Source organism: Phyllobates terribilis, unplaced genomic scaffold (assembly GCF_046119375.1).
Source record: "Phyllobates terribilis strain yellow unplaced genomic scaffold, ASM4611937v1 Scaffold_4__5_contigs__length_816908805, whole genome shotgun sequence".
Lineage (NCBI taxonomy): Eukaryota > Metazoa > Chordata > Amphibia > Anura > Dendrobatidae > Phyllobates > Phyllobates terribilis.
In genome coordinates, this window is record NW_027362764.1 from 38882236 (window position 1) to 38903882 (window position 21647).

The 21647-nt window shown below is 38.1% G+C and overlaps 1 protein-coding gene across 1 annotated transcript in view; it reads left to right on the forward strand.

The window, feature by feature from the left end:
* The first annotated feature begins 1694 nt into the window (after positions 1-1694).
* Positions 1695-21647, forward strand: part of MEOX2 (mesenchyme homeobox 2) — a 127673-nt gene continuing 107720 nt past the window's right edge. Inside the window, exon 1 of the mRNA XM_073677268.1 lies at positions 1695-2473. Coding sequence (XP_073533369.1) covers positions 1975-2473 — 499 coding nt within the window. The 5' untranslated portion in view covers positions 1695-1974. The remainder of the gene's footprint in view (positions 2474-21647) is intronic.

The following is a 21647-nucleotide window of genomic DNA, read 5'->3' on the forward strand; positions in this document are numbered from 1 at the left end:
TAGATAGATAATAGATAGATAGACATACTGATAGGGAATGTAGATTGTGAGCCCCAATGGGGACAGTGCCAATAATGTTGTAAATTGTCTGAATTGTAAAGCGCTGCGGAATATGTTGGCACTATATAAATAAAAAGATTATTATTATTATAGATAGATAATAGATAGATAATAGATTGATAATAGAGTGATAATAGATAATAGATAGATAGATAGATAATAAATAATAGATAGATAGATGATAGATAGATAGATAGATAGATAGATAGATAATAGATAATAGATAGATACACAGAGGTCATAGAACCCCCCAGCATTCTGTACGTGTCAAGATTTTTGCAAACATTGAATAAATTAGTTATTTTTAATAGCACTGATACCAGATCACCTTTACTTATAAGACTGAGATACATTTGGCCCACTTGTGTGCCCACCTGCCACGACTAGATAGATATGAGATAGATCCATAGATGGCTCATTAGATCTCTGCACCTCTGGCCATTCCGGCACAGTCCGGCTCCTCCGCCCTCATTTTCCGGCTCCTCTGCCCACATTGTCCGGCTCCTCCGCCCTCATTGTCCGGCTCCTCCACCCTCACTGTCCGGCTCCTCTGCCCTCATTGTCCGGCTCCTCCGCCCTCACTGTCCGGCTCCTCCGCCCTCATTGTCCGGCTCCTCCACCCTCACTGTCCGGCTCCTCTGCCCACATTGTCCGGCTCCTCCGCCCTCACTGTCCGGCTCCTCCACCCTTACTGTCCGGCTTCTCCGCCCTCACTGTCCGGCTCCTCCGCCCTCACCGTCCGGCTCCTCCGCCCTCACTGTCCGGCTCCTCCGCCCTCACTGTCCGGCTCCTCCGCCCTCATTGTCCGGCTCCTCCGCCCTCACTGTCCGGCTTCTCCGCCCTCACTGTCCGGCTCCTCCGCCCTCACTGTCCGGCTTCTCCGCCCTCACTGTCCGGCTCCTTCGCCCTCACTGTCCGGCTCCTCTGCCCTCACTGTCCGGCTCCTCTGCTCTCACTGTCCGGCTCCTCCGCCCTCACTGTCCGGCTCCTCCACTCTCATTGTCCGGCTCCTCTGCCCTTATTGTCCGGCTCCTTCGCCCTCACTGTCCGGCTCCTCTGCCCTCATTGTCCGGCTCCTCTGCCCTCACTGTCTGGCTCCCTGTCTTCACTGTCCGGCTCCTTCGCCCTCACTGTCTGGCTCCTCCGCCCTCACTGTCCGGCTCCTCCGCCCTCAATGTCCGGCTCCTCCGCTCTCATTGTCCGGCTCCTCTGCCCTCACTGTCCGGCTCCTCTGCCCTCACTGTCCGGCTCCTCTGCCCTCACTGTTCGGGTCCTCCTCCCTCACTGTCCGGCTCCTCCGCTCTCATTGTCCGGCTCCTCCGCCCTCACTGTCCGGCTCCTCCGCCCTCAATGTCCGGCTCCTCCGCTCTCATTGTCCGGCTCCTCTGCCCTCACTGTCCGGCTCCTCTGCCCTCACTGTCCGGCTCCTCTGCCCTCACTGTCCGGCTCCTCCGCCCTCACTGTCCGGCTCCTCCGCCCTCCCTGCGGCTCCAGTGCGGGGATGATGCTGTTGCATCTCTCAGAAATGAGTGTGAAGTTTTGGAGCGAGTTGTGGTCAGTGCTCTGTTGCTGCGCCGGCCCCCGGCTCACATTACACACTATTTATATCCTCTCTTAGTTGTTTCCCCCTTAAAGCAGCTCCATGGGACCACCTCTACTGCTGTAACCTCTCCTACTCTTGACATCTGAGCAGCTCACAGAAAGCTCATCTTGGTCAGTGTACGGTGGCTGCAGCACAAGAGGAGACAGGCCACCAGGCTGAAGACCTGGATTATCCTCGCTGCCCTGTGATTAGCGCGCCACCGCCGCTGCTGCCACCATTCGGGAAAACTATCATTTTACAGTGAAAAGTGACAGCGCTGTGGAGTTTAATCCCTGGTAACTCTGCCGCCTGCAACTTGAAACTTGCATGCCATGGAACACACACTGTTCGGCTGCCTGCGCAGCCCCCATGCCACCTCGCAGAGCTTGCACCCTTTTGCCCAATCTTCGCTGGCCCTCCATGGAAGATCAGATCATATGTCCTATCCTGATATCTCTTCGTCTTCATCCTCTTGCATAATTGCTGGCTATCCCAACGAGGAGGGCATGTTTGGAAGTCAGCATCACAGAGGGCATCATCACCATCACCATCAGCAGCAGCAGCACCACCACCACCAGAGCTTGCAATCTAATTGGCACATTCCTCAGATGTCCTCACACCTGGCCTCCACCAGACATAGTCTTTGCCTTCAGCAGGAATCTGGACCTCCACAACTTGGAAGCAGCCCCCCTATTTTGTGTTCAAATGCAAGTAACCTGGGCACTAATAGCTCGTCTGGCTCAGCTTGTGCGAGTGGGGACTATGGTAGACAGACCCTCTCCCCTTCTGACACAGAAAAGAGGTCAGGCAAAAGGAAAAGTGACAGCTCAGGTAAGAGCGTGTGGATGGTGAGAGCTTTCATGGGCATCTCTTGCAATGGGCCGAATGTTCGCTTGACTTTTGCTAATTTTGTAGCGAGCGCTAGGCATATCACCATAGCTATCATGGCGCGCTTACGCCAACGGCTTAGCTTGGCCACCTGGCCTAGATAATATGCAATTTGTGCACCAACGCCTGGTGCAACGAATGAACATCCGTGCGCCATAAATATTACTTTGGCGTGCTGAGCCGTAAAAACGCTCCGCTGAGAAATCTTCGAATTTTGCTACATATTTAAGAGTCTTTCTACACGGAGTAGATACAAATAGATTCAAAACATGTACACTTACCTCTCTTCTGATCACATTTACATTAAGCGTCTCCTAACCAGGGTTCTGGGGCTACTAGACACCAGCTAAAAGAAAGAAAAAAAGATAGAAACTTTTTAGTAAAGATAGAAAAGTTTTGGCGATTTGGAAAACTTTTTTTTCTTAAAGTTTCGTAATTACTTCCTATAAGTATTGAAGTCCATCAATAATGGATAATGTATCTAATAGAATATTATCTCATATCGAGTTGTATCAGAAGCAGTAGCAGTCATGGTACAAGTAGTTTTAAAGTATAAAAACGAAGATGCCAATACTCAATATAAGTCGTTACTTTAGTATCCTGACTGATGCAATTCATGGATGCTGCAAATATTTAAAGGGTTAATCCACTTACAATATTAATATTGGAGTAATTTTTATAAAAAAGCAGAAGCAAATGTATTTTTTCTATAGACTGCATAACACATCCCCAATTTATCATTACTATGTATTTATTTAAAACATTTTTTTCTACATTTTTATTATTATTATATATATATATGTATATATATATATATATATATATATATATATATTTTTTTTACCATTATTTTTTTTAAGAAAAAAAGTAATTTTATCAGAAATATTTAATTAGCATAAATGATCATCCTGATAATATATCAGTATAGACTTTGCCTTTGTCTACGATGGTGATCGTAATGGTCGTCAGCCTCACCTTTCGGCATCACCTGTTTGTCTTTTTAAAAAAAAAAAGTTGCAAACTTTTTACTCCTTCATCTTCTTTTTCGTAGTAACTTTTTGTAATAACTTACGGAGGATCAGAATGGACCCTAATCACGATTCAGTCCTGGTTTAGCACAGCCATTAAGATATTAGTGTAATCCTGTTATCTCAGCTGCTACTGAGCGATTTACACTCTTGTTGATATCTTCACTTGCAAAGGGTAAATTATATCCAAATTGTCATCTCTTTCTTTTTTTTTTTTTTTTAGGGACTCTGAACAACTTAAAAGGCATTTATTTATAATTATAATAATCAACTATTATTATTTTTTTTTACAATTTTTAATTTATTTTAAATTATTATTTTACATTTTTTATATTTCAATTTAATTTGATTATATATATATATATATTTAGTATTTTTTTATTATTTCACATTAATCATATAATTCTCCTGCAATTAGTATGTCAAATTGAGTACAAAAAAAATATATAATATTTAACCGTTCTGAATATTTGTTATTTAAATAAAAAATATTTCCAATCTTCTTTCTATACTACGTGTTAGTAAAACTTTCCTTTATATGTTTTTTTTGTTATATTATTTGTTTTTACGATGAACTTTCAATTAAGAACCAGTCAGCAAATCGCAAGTTAGGGCATTGAAAGTGAAATTAATCAAATAAATTAATAAAAGCATCATATAAAATACTAAAAATAAAAACTTATATATAGAGAAGGTTCCTTTACGTTAAGCTGACTGATTTATGCACCTACACCTTTTTCTGAGCCATAATTTTGCCTTTTTATAAGTAGAACACAATCTGTACATTAGAGCTATCATTCTGCAATATTAATTTTAATTTTGTATATACCTTTTTTCCTTTTTTTTTCTTCCATTTTCATAATAAATATATTTGTTTTCCATTTATTTAACATTTACTGTAAATATGTATTTTAGTTAATTTTTGTTGGTTAAAATTAACAGAATATTTAAATTTTACATTTATATTTAAAATATGTTTTATGGAATCAATGTGCTCTAAAAATAAATAAATATTTAATAATAAAAATATAATATATATATATGTATATAAAATTAGTATATTTTATTTTTCTATTTTCATTATTATAAAAAGTATAATTCAACAAAAAAAATAGCAAAATACATACCAAATTATTTAATTGCTGCAAATAGTATTCAGAAGTTTTGGGGACTTTTCACACTTATTATTGCTATTGTCCTGGATTTCTACATAAGGGGATTTTATTATGACTTTATACCACTAAGAAAACTAACAAGGAATCTTTAAGGTCTGCGTTTATTAGCCAAATTATCAAGATCTTTAGCCCACAATCTCTACGCTCTCGTTTCCTAGCTTGATACATGCTCTATAACTTGCTCAGGTGTTTGTTTGAAACTTGCAGAACTTTTGCCTTTCTCCCCCTTTATAAGCAGTTACAGCATTCCTGGGAATTGAGGAATTTTAGACCATATGTAGCACTATACTGTATTTTACACTAAAAAAAAAGAAACTAAATCAAAGCGCCCAGATACTATCCATCATTTATTTAATCATAGTCCTAAAAACATGGAAATATTAAATATAGTATTAGTAAACTGACAACTTATAACATAAAAACCTTATTAAATATTGTACTGAGAACCAACCATTTTCCCCGATTTCTTCACTGTCATTCGTTCTATTCCTCAGATCAATTTCTAACCTTCTGTGAATTATTAAAATAAATCAAAAATATTTCATTCAATATTTATTAGAAAACTTTAAAAAAGCAAATGCTTATTTTATAATATGTTATATTTATCTTTAGATATCTTTATACAAAAAATATTATTTTATACCTGTCCTTATCCTATCCCCCTATTCATTCTATGTCTTCCTAGCTGTTTATCTATCTATTATCTATATCTATTTATCAACTATTTGTTTTATCAATCTATTCATTTAAAACCAAGAAAAAAAGATAAATTAGCAGCGTAGATTAATAGTGACGAGTACAAGCTGTAAGAAACTGAAAATATATCACATTACGTCACAAAGCATAAAGGCAGCACGTCATCTCAGAAAATGACGAAACCTCCTGCATTCATCCAGACATGGACTTGACGTTTTGGTTCAACCTTATAGAGACATTTTCCAACATGTTGCATCCATCTAATTATCTATCATCTATCTATCTATTATCTATTATCTATCTATCATCTATCTATTATCTATTATCTATCATCTATCTATTATCTATCATCTATCTATTACCTATCTATTATCTATCTATTATCTATCTATCATCTATCATCTATCTATCTATTATCTATCTCTCTATCTATCTATTATCTATCTATTATCTATCATCTATCTATCTATTATCTATTATCTATCTATCATCTATCTATTATCTATTATCTATCATCTATCTATTATCTATCATCTATCTATCTATCTATCATCTATCTATCTATCTATCTATCTATTATCTATCTATCATCTATCATCTATCTATCTATTATCTATCTCGCTATCTATCTATTATCTATCTATTATCTATCATCTATCTATCTATTATCTATTATCTATCTATCATCTATCTATTATCTATTATCTATCATCTATCTATTATCTATCATCTATCTATCTATCTATCATCTATCTATCTCTCTATCTATCTATTATCTATCTATTATCTATCATCTATCTATCATCTATCTATCTATCTATCATCTATCATCTATCTATCATCTATGTATTATCTATTATCTATCTATTATCTATCTATCATCTATCTATTATCTATTATCTATCTATTATCTATCTATTATCTATCATCTATCTATTATCTATCTATCTATCTATTATCTATTATCTATATATTATCTATCTATTATCTACCTATTATCTATCTATTATCTATTCTCTATTTTCTATCATCTATCTATCTATTATCTATCTATCTATTATCTATCATCTATATATTATCTATCTATTCTCTATATATTATCTATCATCTATCTATTATCTATCTATTATCTATCTATTATCTATTCTCTATATATTATCTATCATCTATCTATTATCTATCTATCATCTATCTATTATCTATCTATTATCTATCATCTATCTATTATCTATCTATTATCTATTATATATCTATCTATCTATTATCTATCTATTATCTATTATATATCTATCTATCTATTATCTATCTATTATCTATTATCTATCTATTATCTATCTATTATCTATCTATCTATTATCTATCCATCTTCTATCTATTATCTATCTATTATATATCTATCTATCTATTATCTATCTATTATCTATCATCTATCTATCATCTATCTATTATCTATCCATTATCTATCTATTATCTATTATCTATCTATTATCTATTATCTATGTATTATCGATCTATCATCTATCTATTATCTATCATCTATTATCTATCTATTATCAATCTATCATCTATCTATTATCTATCTATATATCTATCTATTTATTATCTATCTATTATCTATCATCTATTAGCTATATATTATCTATTTATTATCTATCTATCATCTATCTATCATCTATCTATTATCTATCATCTATTATCTATATATTATCTATCATCTATCTATCATCTATCTATTATCTATCTATTATCTATCTATTATCTATCTATTATCTATCATCTATCTATTATCTATCATCTATCTATCTATCTATCTATCTATTTATCATCTATCTATCTATCTATTATCTATCTATCTATTATCTATCATCTATCTATTATCTATCTATTATCTATCATCTATTATCTATCTATTATCTATCTATTATCTATTGTGGAATGTTGGATGCATCAACTCAAGATCCACTCAATAAAATACGAGAAAAAATAAGCAACACTCCAATTTCAGTGTACAAGAAAAGTGCGGGTGCTGTATTCACCTTCTCAATTCATTCATTGAGACTGGTCATTAAGTAACACAGGACCTGCACTTTTTGTAGCCTTTTATTTAGAGCGCTGCCTCGATCTCGCTATCCGTAGGATTAGAGCGCTGCCTCGATCTCTCTATCTGTAGGATTTGAGCGCTGCCTCGATCTCTCTATCCGTAGGATTAGAACGCTGCCTCGATCTCTCTATCTGTAGGATTAGAGCGCTGCCTCGATCTCTCTATCCGTAGGATTAGAGCGCTGCCTCGATCTCTCTATCTGTAGGATTTGAGCGCTGCCTCGATCTCTCTATCCGTAGGATTCTATTTTGTACATATTCACATGTAACTTTGGAAAACAAGAGTCAGAGTTCCTTACACTTATGTCCAGATTCATTTATGGCCAATATAAAATATCCAGCGTCTTATTAATGAATATTTCCTAACAGATTCTTGCCGTTGACCCCGCGTCTTTACAGCGCTGTAACTTCCTTTACTCCCAGGAGACGTCTTGTTAAAATATCCTTTTGTATATTTTCCCTGCGCAGGCAGTAAGCTGAGAGGAGTAATGACTTGGGAAAACATAATTCCAATGTCAAAACCTTGGTTATTTTTTTTAACCCTAATAATGTGCATTCATGATGACACTACAAAATCCCGGGGGCCTTTACCGGCACCTTCCTGGCACAACTGCTGCTTCCATTTGCATTTTGCAGTTTTATGATTTCCGCGCTGCAGTGAAGGGCTCACGATGGAGGATTTATTGTCCTCTTTTATGGTAAAGTATTTTCTGCTTGTTAACCTGCGTGATCCTCGTCACGATATACCGCCCTCCTGTCCATGGAAATAAGACTTTGCTTTATTAGAAAGGTGCCATTGGGATATTATGACTTATTATGACTTTGCTCCTCGCTGTCGTTGCTGTTTTGTGTCTGAACGCGGCGGCGGCCGCAGGTGATGGGGCGATCGGGTCCTGCTGCCGTTATCCCCGTTATCCAGTCCGGCTGTAATGTAATAAAGGTTATAACGGAACTGTAGTTTATAAAGTGACAATTCTAAGGGAAACACCTATAATATGTATCAAAAAGAAGATTAACAGAAAGCTTAGACATATTACACTACTGAAGGTGACGTGCGAGCAGTGGTGGAACTACAAGTCCCAGTGTCTCCTGGCACTTCTTATCATTTTATCTTCTCTTTATATCTGCACTTTGTACTGTTGGTCCAATATGGTAACTTTCATCAGACGAGCATGCTGAGACTTGTAGTTCCTTATAGGGCTTTTTTTTTATTTATTTATTTTTAATGCTGTTTTGTTGATATCCTGGATATAAGAGTAACAAGTACTGTACGTTTTATCAGATATATTTGATACAGCATGCGCAATTGGTGTATCTAAGCTCGTGTGCGATACACTCTGCAAACCATCATATACAATATTGTGTGTGGAGCTGAGGTATCTAAGCCTATGATGAGGCATACTGTCTACTGAACTGTGTATCTAAACCTGTTGTGCATTGTACCCTCTGTGGAGCTGATGTATCTAAGCCTGCTATGTGTGATACTGTCTACTAATCCAATGTATCTAAGTTTCTGCTAACTTAGTGTCGCTCAGTCTATCCTGAGCAGCGCGGCCTTCTGATCTGATCCGTCTATGTGTATTATGTCTGCTGAGCTGTTGTATCTAAGCTTATCCTGCGCAATATGGTCTACTGAGCCACGGTATCTACATTTCCTGTGGGATACTGAGCAGTTGTATCTAAGTTCATCCTGAGTGATACTGTCTCTGATGAGCTGATGAATTTAGGGATATAATGTGTGATAATCTCAGAAAACTACAGAGCACTACAACCCCCATCATGTCATGTTACTGCGGCCTCCTCTAATCACCGGGAGGACATAGGATCAAGAAAACTCTAAAAAGTCCAAACATAAAAGACTGATAGAAAGATTATATCATTATAAGCCTCATCCATCTAATTATCTATCATCTATCTATCATCTATCTATTATCTATCATCTATCTATCATCTATCTATTATCTATTATCTATCTATCATCTATCTATTATCTATCTATTATCTATCTATTATCCATCTAATTATCTATTATCTATCTATTATCTACCTATTATCTATTATCTATCTATTATCTATCTATTATCTATCTATCTATTATCTATCTATTATCTATCATCTATCTATTATCTATCATCTATCTATCATCTATCTATTATCTATCTATTATCTATTATCTATCTATTATCTATCTATTATCTATCATCTATTATCTATCTATCTATTATCTATCTATTATCTATCTATTATCTATCTATTATCTATCATCTATCATCTATCTATTATCTATCTATTATCTATCTATCATCTATTATCTATCATCTATCTATTATCTATCTATTATCTATCTATTATCTATTATCTATCTATTAGCTATTATCTATCATCTATCTATTATCTATCTATTATCTATCTATCTCTTATCTATTATCTATCATCTATCTATTATCTATCTATTATCTATCATCTATTATCTATTATCTATCTATTATCTATCTATTATCTATCTATCATCTATCTATTATCTATCTATTATCTATCTATCATCTATCTATCATCTATCTATTATCTATCATCTATTATCTGTCTATTATCTATCTATTATCTATCTATTATCTATTATCTATCATCTATCTATTATCTATCAATCATCTGTCTATTATCTATCATCTATCTATTATCTATCTATTATCTATCTATTATCTATTATCTATCTATCATCTATCTATTATCTATCATCTATCTATTATCTATCTATTATCTATCTATTATCTATTATCTATCTATGATCTATCTATCTATTATCTATCTATTATCTATCACCTATCTATTATCTATTATCTATCTATTATCTATCTATCATCTATCTATTATCTATCATCTATCTATCATCTATCTATTATCTATCATCTATTATCTATCAATTATCTATCTATTATCTATCTATTATCTATTATCTATCTATCATCTATCTATTATCTATCATCTATCTATTATCTATCTATTATCTATCTATTATCTATTATCTATCTATTATCTATCTATCTATCTATTATCTATCTATTATCTATCTATTATCTATCACCTATCTATTATCTATTATCTATCTATTATCTATCTATCATCTATCTATTATCTATCATCTATCTATCATCTATCTATTATCTATCATCTATTATCTATCAATTATCTATCTATTATCTATCTATTATCTATTATCTATCTATCATCTATCTATTATCTATCATCTATCTATTATCTATCTATTATCTATCTATTATCTATCTATTATCTATCACCTATCTTTTATCTATTATCTATCTATTATCTATCATCTATTATCTATCTATTATCTATCTATCATCTATCTATTATCTATCTATCATCTATGTATCTATCTATCATCTATCTATTATCTATCTATCATCTATCTATTATCTATTATCTATCTATTATCTATTATCTATCTATCTATCTATTATCTATCTATTATCTATCTATCTATCTATTATCTATCTATCATCTATCTATTGTCTATAATCTATCTATTATCTATCATCTATCTATTATCTATCTATTATCTATCATCTATCTATTATCTATTATCTATCTATTATCTATTATCTATCTATTATCTATCTATTATCTATTGTCTATAATCTATCTATTATCTATCTATCATCTATCTATTATCTATTATCTATCTATTATCTATCTATTATCTATCTATCATCTATTATCTATTTATTATCTATTATCTATTATCTATCTATTATCTATCTATTATCTATCTATTATCTATTATCTATCTATCATCTATTATCTATTTATTATCTATTATCTATATATCTATCTATTATCTATCATCTATCTATTGTCTATAATCTATCTATTATCTATTATCTATCTATCATCTATCTATTATCTATCATCTATCTATTGTCTATAATCTATCTATTATCTATCATCTATCTATTGTCTATCTATTATCTATCTATCATCTATTATCTATTTATTATCTATCATCTATCTATTATCTATCTATTATCTATCTATCATCTATTATCTATTTATTATCTATTATCTATATATCTATCATCTATCTATTATCTATCATCTATTATCTATCTATTATCTATCATCTATCTATTATCTATCTATTATCTATCTATTATCTATCTATTATCTATCTGTTACCTTTCCATATATCTTTTTATTTAGTTATTTATCTGTATTCCAACCTAAAACAGATCGATGCAACATAAAGAATCTGGACTATATATAAGTACTTGAATATTGGTGATATTGCCATGTCCCTCTACATCCAGTACTGATCAGCCTTTTGCTGCTGGATACTGATTACGCAGACTGGCTCCAGCTATGATCATTACCTTTTATATTTAGAGAAATAGCACACTGTTGCAGCTTCCTATACGCAGGTTGCTGCTATTATCAAGGAGCCATGTTTCAGGTCCAGCCGATCTATGAGCTGAGTTGGTTGAACACCGATGTCGTTGGTTTTACTTCAGGGATATTTCGCTTCTGAACATGGCCGTCGCTCTACAACACGGGGTCGGCGAAGGACATTTCCACAGCTTCTCTCACCTTAGTTCCCTTCCGGCCTTATCTCTATCAATGTTCTCCTTGCGTTATTTTTTATATAATTTTTTTTTTTTTAAACGAGCCTAAGCCTAAATTGGCAGAATTTCTAAATTTCAGCCCAGGATCCTCAGGAGTGAGGAAACTAATACCGATCATTTTGACTGTAATTATCATCATTTTACAGTTTACAGTGAATGCGTCTCATATCGGAATTATTGGTCTGGAGACATGGACCACTTCTAATCACAATAATTTGTTACGGTTTTCCAAAAAATTGTACATAAAAAAAATATTGTCTGTCTGTCATTTTTTGATAAGTTCTCCAAAGAAAATGAAAAGTCAAGTTGACAAGCCTCATCCAATTGTCTTCAATAACAACATGGATTTTTTTTTTTTTTGCTTAAGACATTCCCTAAATACATCGTATACATTTATACATCTATATTTGTCTGTTGGAAATGGGGATATACAGTAGAAGACTATCTTGAGGTGGAGAATCCAAAAGTTCTTGAACTGGGATTTTTTTAAAAAAAATTGTAGTTAAATTGTTAAAAAATGAAAAACAAAAAAAGTTAATGGAAATAAACCTGCATAACGTGATGTTAGTTTAGACTCTTGTGGAACATACAATGAATGTTCCTCCAGAAGATCCCGTCTTCTGGATAGGCCTTCAAGCTTCTCCATATCATTGGATTGTCTCCATTGTCCTTTTCCAATTTCCCCTTTATCTGTTGCAAAGTATCTTCTCGACAAATTTGCTTTAGGTTGATATTTTTTTGTTGGGCTGGCCAAGCTTCTATCAGTAAAGTCCATGTCCAACTACTTTATCACTTGACTTTCATCTCCTAAAGAAACCACAAATCTTAGAAACTCTCACACGTCTTCAGGTATATGATGCCCCTCTCCAAGGTTTTTTGTGCTCGCCCTTCCAAGTGTCTGAGCTCCCGATCGTATTTATTGAAGGTCAATCCTTGGTAGTTAATGATTGATCCAAATAGAGTAAATTTTGTAAATTTCCTTTTTCATCACGGTTAAATATTTCAAGCCTTGGGACACCATTCTCTGTTGGATGCTTTTTAACTTCTAGGGCTGAAGTTTCACGATTTTTAGATCATCTTCATTTATGCTTCAAGTCCTAAAACGCGTCGTCTAGTTGACTTCGATGAAAAGTTTAATAGGCTTTCGGTTTCCAAAATAAAATGTGTGCCAATCATCACGACTTATATATTTTACAAAAATTTTTGGCGACACCAACTTAGCCCCGGACAACCATTTTAGAATTGAATAAACTTAGAATTGACGATGATACAATATTTCATTATTTTTGAAACAATTATTCTAAATGATTTTATTTCGGCCCTGATTGTTTTGAAACTACAACTTTCAGCGTGTCTTCAGACTAATGTGTCGGGGGCACTGGAGACAAAGCACTTCCTAGGCACTTGCACTTTTTTTTTGCCCATTTGGGTTATTTTTTAGGGTTTATTACTTGTCTAAAGCTTTTAGGTGTTTTATAGAAGGAATTGATTATGTCTGGATTTAGTTTGACTGTGATTGGTTGAAGTGGGGCAGGAAACGATGGGTCCATATTATTTTGAAGTCACGCTAGGAGTTGCATTTATTTTTAAAAAGTTTTAATTGTATTTAGCCTTTTTTTTAATTATGTGTTAAGAAAGTCCATTTTTGAGTCCACCCATGTACATTACCCCCCCTTTTTTTTTCTATTTTGCAGGATGAGAATTTTTTTTTTTTTAAGACTGCAAATTTGATTTGACTCCAAATAAGCTATAAAAAAAAAAAGAAAATAAAATTCCAAATGCTAAAACTAAGATTTAAATGTGGAAAAAAATAACCTAAAGAAAATATTCTAAAGCAGATTTAATTAAAATGGAAATTGTATTGTTAATAAAGATTCATGAACTGTGGGTGTGAATGATTACAGCGGGTCATATCCTCTATACATCATTGGACAATTTCCTTAGACAGTAAATTGAAATTAAATCTTAAAATTTTTGAAAGTTTCTAAACAGAACAGTCCCATTTAATATACCTTACCTGTCTGGAATCGGTTACTCTTTGCATTTCTAAGTATTTAGCAACCCTTTTCTTTCCTTACATTCTTTTTCACTTCTCTTTCTGTCATAACTTTGATAGGGAACTTTGTATTATAAGCTCTAGCTGCTGCAGAACCTCTTTCAAAAAAAAGTTAGGCCTTATATTCATAAGGAACTATTTGCTAGAATTTCAAAATTCAGTTTGGAAATTGTGCATAAATAAAAAATTGATTGAAATTAAATTTCAGCACTAAATCTAAGTATCATTGTTATAATATTTTAGCTGTTATTCCTTGCAACAAAAAAAAACCTCTTAAAAAAGAATAAAATGTAAAAACTGCTCAAAAACTTGGATTTTCCGCTCAGTTTCCTCTAAAGTGAAGTAGAAACTCAAAGTTTTACGTTTTTGAGAAGGATTTAGAGAGATTCCGCTTAGTTTCTTCCTTCTAATCCAGAGTCTTTTTGGATCACAAACTCTCAAAACTCCAAATTCCTCAAAAAACTTGAAGTTTCTGATCCAAAACCTCCCAGAAAAACTTTGCGTACACATAAGCCAGATTCTTCTCTGAAAACTCAGCAAAATGACTCAGTTGCACATAGCCTAAGATTATGTTGACTAGGAGTTTTTTTACATATTCAAAAATTGCAAGTTTTTCAAATGGAAACTAAGTCAGGAAACTCTCCCTCTTTGGGGAGTTTTGTAGGACTTTTTCTTTTTCCTGAAAATGTTTTTGAAGAGTTATTGAAGTGATTTTGATGAGTTTTTTTCCGAAGGACTTTTTACAGCCTTCTTGTTGGACAGAGCCTAGTTTGGAGCAGGATCTGTCTCTAAGGCTTTGAGGAAAAAAAAAAGCTCCAAAACTCCTCATATAAACAGCAAAGTCGATACCCAGTAGAAATTAATAGGAAGAGTTTTCCAAGTGTTTTTAAAGTGATTTTTGAGGAGGATTTTGGAGAGGACACACTCCAAAAAAACTACTCAAACACTCTATGTGAACAATACCTACATTTTCCAATACAGAGGAATAGAGACATATTTTCCCCTGTATACTTTAGGTCAGTGGCATCTGAGATGGTGTCTGAGAAGAATATAGGGGGCTACTACTCCTTTGGTGATGCTCAGAGATATTTGTTACTTGTTATCTGACATAAAGCACAGGAACATTCATATCATTGACAGTCTGATAAGTATTTTCAGTATGAGCCACGTGCAGAAGTCCTGGCTAGAGATGAGCGTTGTTCTACTCGAACTGTTCGCCAATCTCAAATTCGAGCTGTTTTGGGCGGTGTTCGAGCCGGTCGGCGAACACGAACGATTTGAGAAAAATTCGGCTGTTCGAGGTTATGTTCGATAACTGTTCGTGCACCAAAATCATAACTGGATTTTTTCTCAGTAATGATGAAAATTAATGTTAATACGCAGTTTGAGTGTACAGCGGGGTGGGGGGAGGGGCAGGGGATGGATCTCTGCAGGAACTATGAAGATCTCCATTTTTTTTTCTCTTTCCCGCATTTGCAGTGGGGAGGTGCAATCTGTCAGCCTATCAGCAGCGCACACACGGAGCGAAGTGCTTTTTTTCACACAAACAAGGGCATGTGTGATTGGCAGTGTATGTCACATGTCCTTGCCCTATAAGACCAAGCCATTTTCCCCGTCGCCACCATTTTCTCACTGCTGCAGCTGCGTGTTAGACGGCACCGCTGTTGCTGTGTGCGCTATACCTTGTTAATTTCAAGCCAATTTTCGCACAAATCTACAGATAGCTTGGGAGTAGGGAATAGTTGTGATTGCAGTCCTTTTAAGGACTAGGTTACAGCATTTCCTACGACTTTTATCAGGCAGGTCTGTGCTCTTAAATAGATAGATTGTGGGAGTAAAGACTAATTGTAATTGCAGTCCTTTTCAGGACTAGGTTACATCAGTTCCTATCAGTTTTTGCCAGGCAGGTCTGTGCCAGTCCTGTGCAAGTTTTTTTCACAGCATTTGGCTGAATCTAGCAAAGCTAATCCTTTTTGGCCTATTGCAGAGTGTGTTAGTCAGTGGAGTAGCCTATCTGTGTTGCAAGATATACCACCTGTGTATAGAATACCAATTTTTTTACTGCACCTAGTGAAGTAAAATCTTTTGGGCATAGCATCATTCTATTAGTCCATCTATACTGACCTCCATCAGGTTGCAAACTGAATATAATTTTTTTCTGCATCTAGCTCTGAAAAAATATTTGGGCTTCTAGCAGTGTGTGGGACTTGGTCTATTAGTCCATCTATACTGACCTCCATCAGGTTGCAAATTAAAAATAATTTTTTTCTTCATTTAGCTCTGAAAAAATATTTGGGCTTCTAGCAGTGTGTGGGACTTGTTCTATTAGTCCTTCTATACTGACCTCCAACAGGTTGCAAATTGAATATAATTTTTTTCTGCATCTAGCTCTGAAAAAATATTTGGGCTTCTAGCGGTGTGTGGGACTTGGTCTATTAGTCCATCTATACTGACCTCCATCAGGTTGCAAATTAAAAATAATTTTTTTCTGCATCTAGCTCTGAAAAAATATTTGGGCTTCTAGCAGTGTGTGGGACTTGGTCTATTAGTCCATCTATACTGACCTCCATCAGGTTGCAAATTAAAAATAATTTTTTTCTTCATTTATCTCTGAAAAAATATTTGGGCTTCTAGCAGCGTGTGGGACTTGTTCTATTAGTCCATCTATACTGACCTCCATCAGGTTGCAAATTAAAAATAATTTTTTTCTGCATCTAGCTCTGAAAAAATATTTGGGCTTCTAGCAGTGTGTGGGACTTGGTCTATTAGTCCATCTATACTGACCTCCATCAGGTTGCAAATTGAATAAAAAAAATTTCTGCATCTAGCTCTGAAAAAATATTTGGGCTTCTAGCGGTGTGTGGGACTTGGTCTATTAGTCCATCTATACTGACCTCCATCAGGTTGCAAATTAAAAATAATTTTTTTCTGCATCTAACCCAGCCAATAGTTTTGGCCTAATACCACAGTTTGGCCACTCAGCTCTGCTCGGTTACCATCCATTGTTTTTTTGTGCAAACAACTCCAGAGTTGTGAATTAGTTAACCACCAAAATGAGTGGAAAAAGGCCTGCTGCTGGTGGAAAGGGGAATAGGCGTGTTGGGAAGGGGAAAAAAGGTTGTGTCCGTGGGGTAGGTGCAGAAGAAAGACCATCTTCCAGCCAAACTAAAATGTCTACTTCTTTTAGCGGACAATGTGATAAGATCCCTTTCTTACGGCCACGCCAATCGCTACAAATTCCAGATGAGGCACAAAAACAGCAGGTGCTTCAACGGATATCAAGTGCTCCTTTAAGTGGGCTCTCCTCCACATCAACTTCAACATCACAAATACTCCAGTCCTCAAAGGTGTCACCCAAATCGCACTTGCTTCCTCACAGCTCCCAAATCTCCAGCTGCCCGTCTGAGTATGAGGTAGAACAGATGGTTGAGTCTGCAGAGCTGTTTACTCATACTATAGCCTGGGAATCAGAGGTCGACTCCAGCGCTTCTGTGAATCCAGACGAGGAAATGATCTGCACTGATGCCCAGAATCTTTATGAGTCGGATCCAGGACCAGACGCAGAAGGTTCTGACCATAATGTACACCCTCATTCCCAAACTGTAACTCCTGTTGGTGGAGACAATGAGGAAGACGATGATAAGACTCAAATACCTGATTGGAGTGACAACTTTAGTTTTTTGTCAGGGCAGGAACAGGTTGGCTCTGAGGACGACGGGTGTGATAACGCACAGGGTGATGATGATGAGGTCGGAGATCCCACTTACTGTCAACCCACAGTCAGCCAAGAGATGAGGTCAGCAGAGGAGGTGGAGGAAGATGCTAGTGACGACGAGGTCAGGTTGCGCCTTCCTGGACAGAGACGTAGTACTGGAAGCACGTCAACAACTGTATCCTCAAACACAACTCTGCCTCTCACCACAAGTCGTGGTGGCTCTTCAGGTCGCATGGGTGCTAAGCCTTGCATAGCCTGGGCATTTTTTCAGATCGATAAAGATGACCCAACTCGTGTTATCTGTAACATTTGTCAGCAAAAGCTAAGTAGAGGCCAAAAAATACATAGTTTGAGTACTTCATGCATGAACCGGCACATGGACATGAAGCATAAGTTGCAGTGGGAAGCTCAGTGTGCTACAATGCGGTCTAGCCGGCCGGGCCAACCACCGTCTGCCATATCTTGTGCATCCGCGGCCTCTTCATCCTCTGTGACTGGGGGGACAGCAGTCACACCTGTTTTGGGGCGCAGACCTGCCACCTCTTTACCCGCAACAGCCAGCGTGATTGGCAGGTCATCATTTTCTTTGGAGGTGGTAACACCAGCTGGTCTTGAGCGCTGTCCGACATCGATAGCACCACCTTTGGATCAAGGCAACCTAACATGTCCGCCTGCATCTTCCTCACAGACCGGCAGTTTGCCGGGGACACCCTTATCAACCCCGTCTAAGCACAATAGCCAGCCCTCGGTCCCTCAGATGTGGACAAGTAAAAGACCATTTCCTCCTAGCCATGAGAAAGCTAAGAGGTTGAATTTCACCATCTGCAAGCTCTTGGCTACAGAAATGCTGCCTTTCCGCCTGGTGGACACAGAGGATTTTCGAGACCTTATGTCCGTCGCAGTGCCCCAGTACCAGATGCCCAGTCGGCACTACTTCTCAAAGAAAGGTGTGCCTGCGCTCCACCAGCATGTCGCACACAACATCACCGCTTCTTTGAGAAACTCTGTGTGTGACAGGGTGCATTTCACCACAGACACTTGGACGAGTAGGCATGGACAGGGGCGTTACATGTCGCTGACTGGGCACTGGGTAACTATGGTGACAGCAGGACAAGGGGCTGCTGTCCAAGTCTTGCCGTCCCCACGAGTTGTGCGTCAATCCTCTTTATGTCATTTTTCCTCCACTGCTTCTGCCTCCTCAACCTCCTCTCGGTCTTCCACCTGCACCCAAAGCCTGTCTGGTCATGCCACAAGCTTTCTAACTGCGCAGAAGGGATCCTGCACACCTCCTTACTATGCTGGCAGTAGGGCTCAACGTCATCAGGCGGTTTTTACATTGAAATGTCTGGGAAATGTGAGTCACACAGCTGAGGAGTTGTGGTCAGCTCTGGAGAACCAATTTCATGAATGGTTGTCTCCACTGGACCTGAAACCAGGGAAGGCCGTGTGCGACAATGCTGCAAACCTGGGTGCGGCCCTTCGCCGGGGCAATGTCACACACGTGCCTTGTATGGCTCACGTGTTGAACCTGGTTGTCCAGCAATTTTTAGCCCACTATCCCAGACTAGATGGCCTTCTGCAGAGGGCACGGTCGCTGTGTGCTCACTTCTGCCGTTCGCATCCCGCAGCTCAGCGACTTACATCTCTACAGAAGTCGTTGGGCCTGCCACTTCACCGCCTACCCGGTGGAATTCAACTCTGCACATGTTGCAGCGACTGTGGCAGCACCGACAAGCCCTGGTGCAATACGTTCTGACGTATAGCCTGGGCCAACGAGATTCAGAGGTGGGGCAAATCACGCTGGAGGAGTGGTCTCAGATCAGGGACCTATGCACCCTTCTGCACAGTTTTGAAATGGCGACGAAGATGTTTAGTGCTGACGATGCCATTATCAGCATGACTATTCCGGTGATTTACATGCTGGAGCACATGTTAAACAGAATTCGGAGTCAGGTGGTGGCACAAGAGGAGGTGGAGGAAGTAGAGGAGGAGGAGTTGTATGCGGAAGGGCTAACATCTGCAAGGTCCAGACGGTCGGCAGCACCAGGGCGGCAGGCATGTGAGGGTGGGGGAGATGATTTTACCAGGGCGCATGGTAGCAGCCAAACTAGTGAGGAAGGTGCAGGAGCCCAGGAAGAAGTGGAGGACGAACTGATGGAAGACTCATCAGATGAGGGAGACCTTGATCACATTTCTGTTGTGCGAGGTTGGGGGGAGAGGACAGAGGAAGGAAGCATGATTGTTACCTCGCCACCAACACAACAGGGACTTGGTGCTCCTGGATGCGCAACACACATGAGTGCCTTCTTGCTGCACTACCTGCAACATGACCCTCGAATTGTGAGAATTAGAAATAATCCTGACTACTGGGTTGCCACACTGTTAGATCCCCGGTACAAAAGTAAATTTGCAGAAATTATTCCTGCCATAGAAAGGGATGCACGCATGCAGGAGTATCAGCAGAGACTGTTGCAGAATCTTACATGTGCTTTTCCACAAAATACCAGTGGTGCACGTAGTGAATCTCACAGTTCCAACTTTGCCAACCGTGGTCTGTATGGAATTGTTCAATAAAGGGCCCAAAATTAAGATAACATAGATGGGAGAGGTCTCTATGAATAGGAATTCCTAAGTATTTGATACCCTGTGAGGGCCAGGCAAAGGGAAAGTTGGACTGGATGGAATCCTATATGGATTTGGGGAGGGAGACATCGAGGGCCTCAGACTTCGCTGCATTGATTTTAAAATTTGACCATGTAATAAAGTGATCTATTTCAGCCATAACAGCAGGGATGGATATATGTGATTGAGTGATATATACTAGGACATCATCAGCAAATAGAGAGCACTTGTACTCGGTGCCTCCCACCTCAATCCACCTAATATTGGGGTTATGGCGAATTGATGAGAGCAGGTGCTCCGTCACTAGGATGTATAAGAGAGGGGACAGAGGACATCACTGCCTTGTCCCATTGGTGATTGTGAAAGGTGATGAAAATGTTCTGACGTGCCCCCTGGGCCTTGGGACACCCGGAGCCGGACCCTTTTTGGTGGATGCTGGTGGTTGTAGTCTTCGTGGCGGCGATCCGGTTCCGTGGCTCAGGGCGGTCAAACCAGTGGCGGAACTATTTATGTGGTTTTGATGTTTAAATGTCCGACTACGCCACCCGTGGATTGCGGTCAGAGTGAACCGCCGCTACAGGGCAGACCGCTAAGGCTGGTGTTGTGGGTGCAGCAGAGCGTAGCATAACTCCCCACGGGAGGAGTATAGCCTCAGGGCAGTGTATGCGGAGGATGGGGGTGATGGTGCAGGGCAGCAGCAGTAACGACACGGAGTCAGTGATGCAGTTCAGGGCCTTTACTCACAGTTCTTATTATCCAGACCACGTCTCCAGGTAACGGCTGCCCACGTCGTACTGTGCTCACCAGGTGAGGGGCTCAGACAACTCCCAGATAACTTTGGAGCGCTTCACAGGACCCCCTTTGTGTGTCCTTTGTCTGGCCTTTCTTACCAACACTTCTGTCCGGCTGCCTCGGGCCTCCTCTTGGTAAACTTGGCGCCAGTTTCCCTGACCCTATGTGGTGCCTTCCTAGCGGGTGGAGCAAGGGGCTGCGCCACATAAAATGTCAGAGCCTCCGGTTTCTAGCTGAGGGTCGTTTCCTGCCTCCACTAGTTCGGGGACCGGTCTCCCCCTTTGGCCTGACCCCTC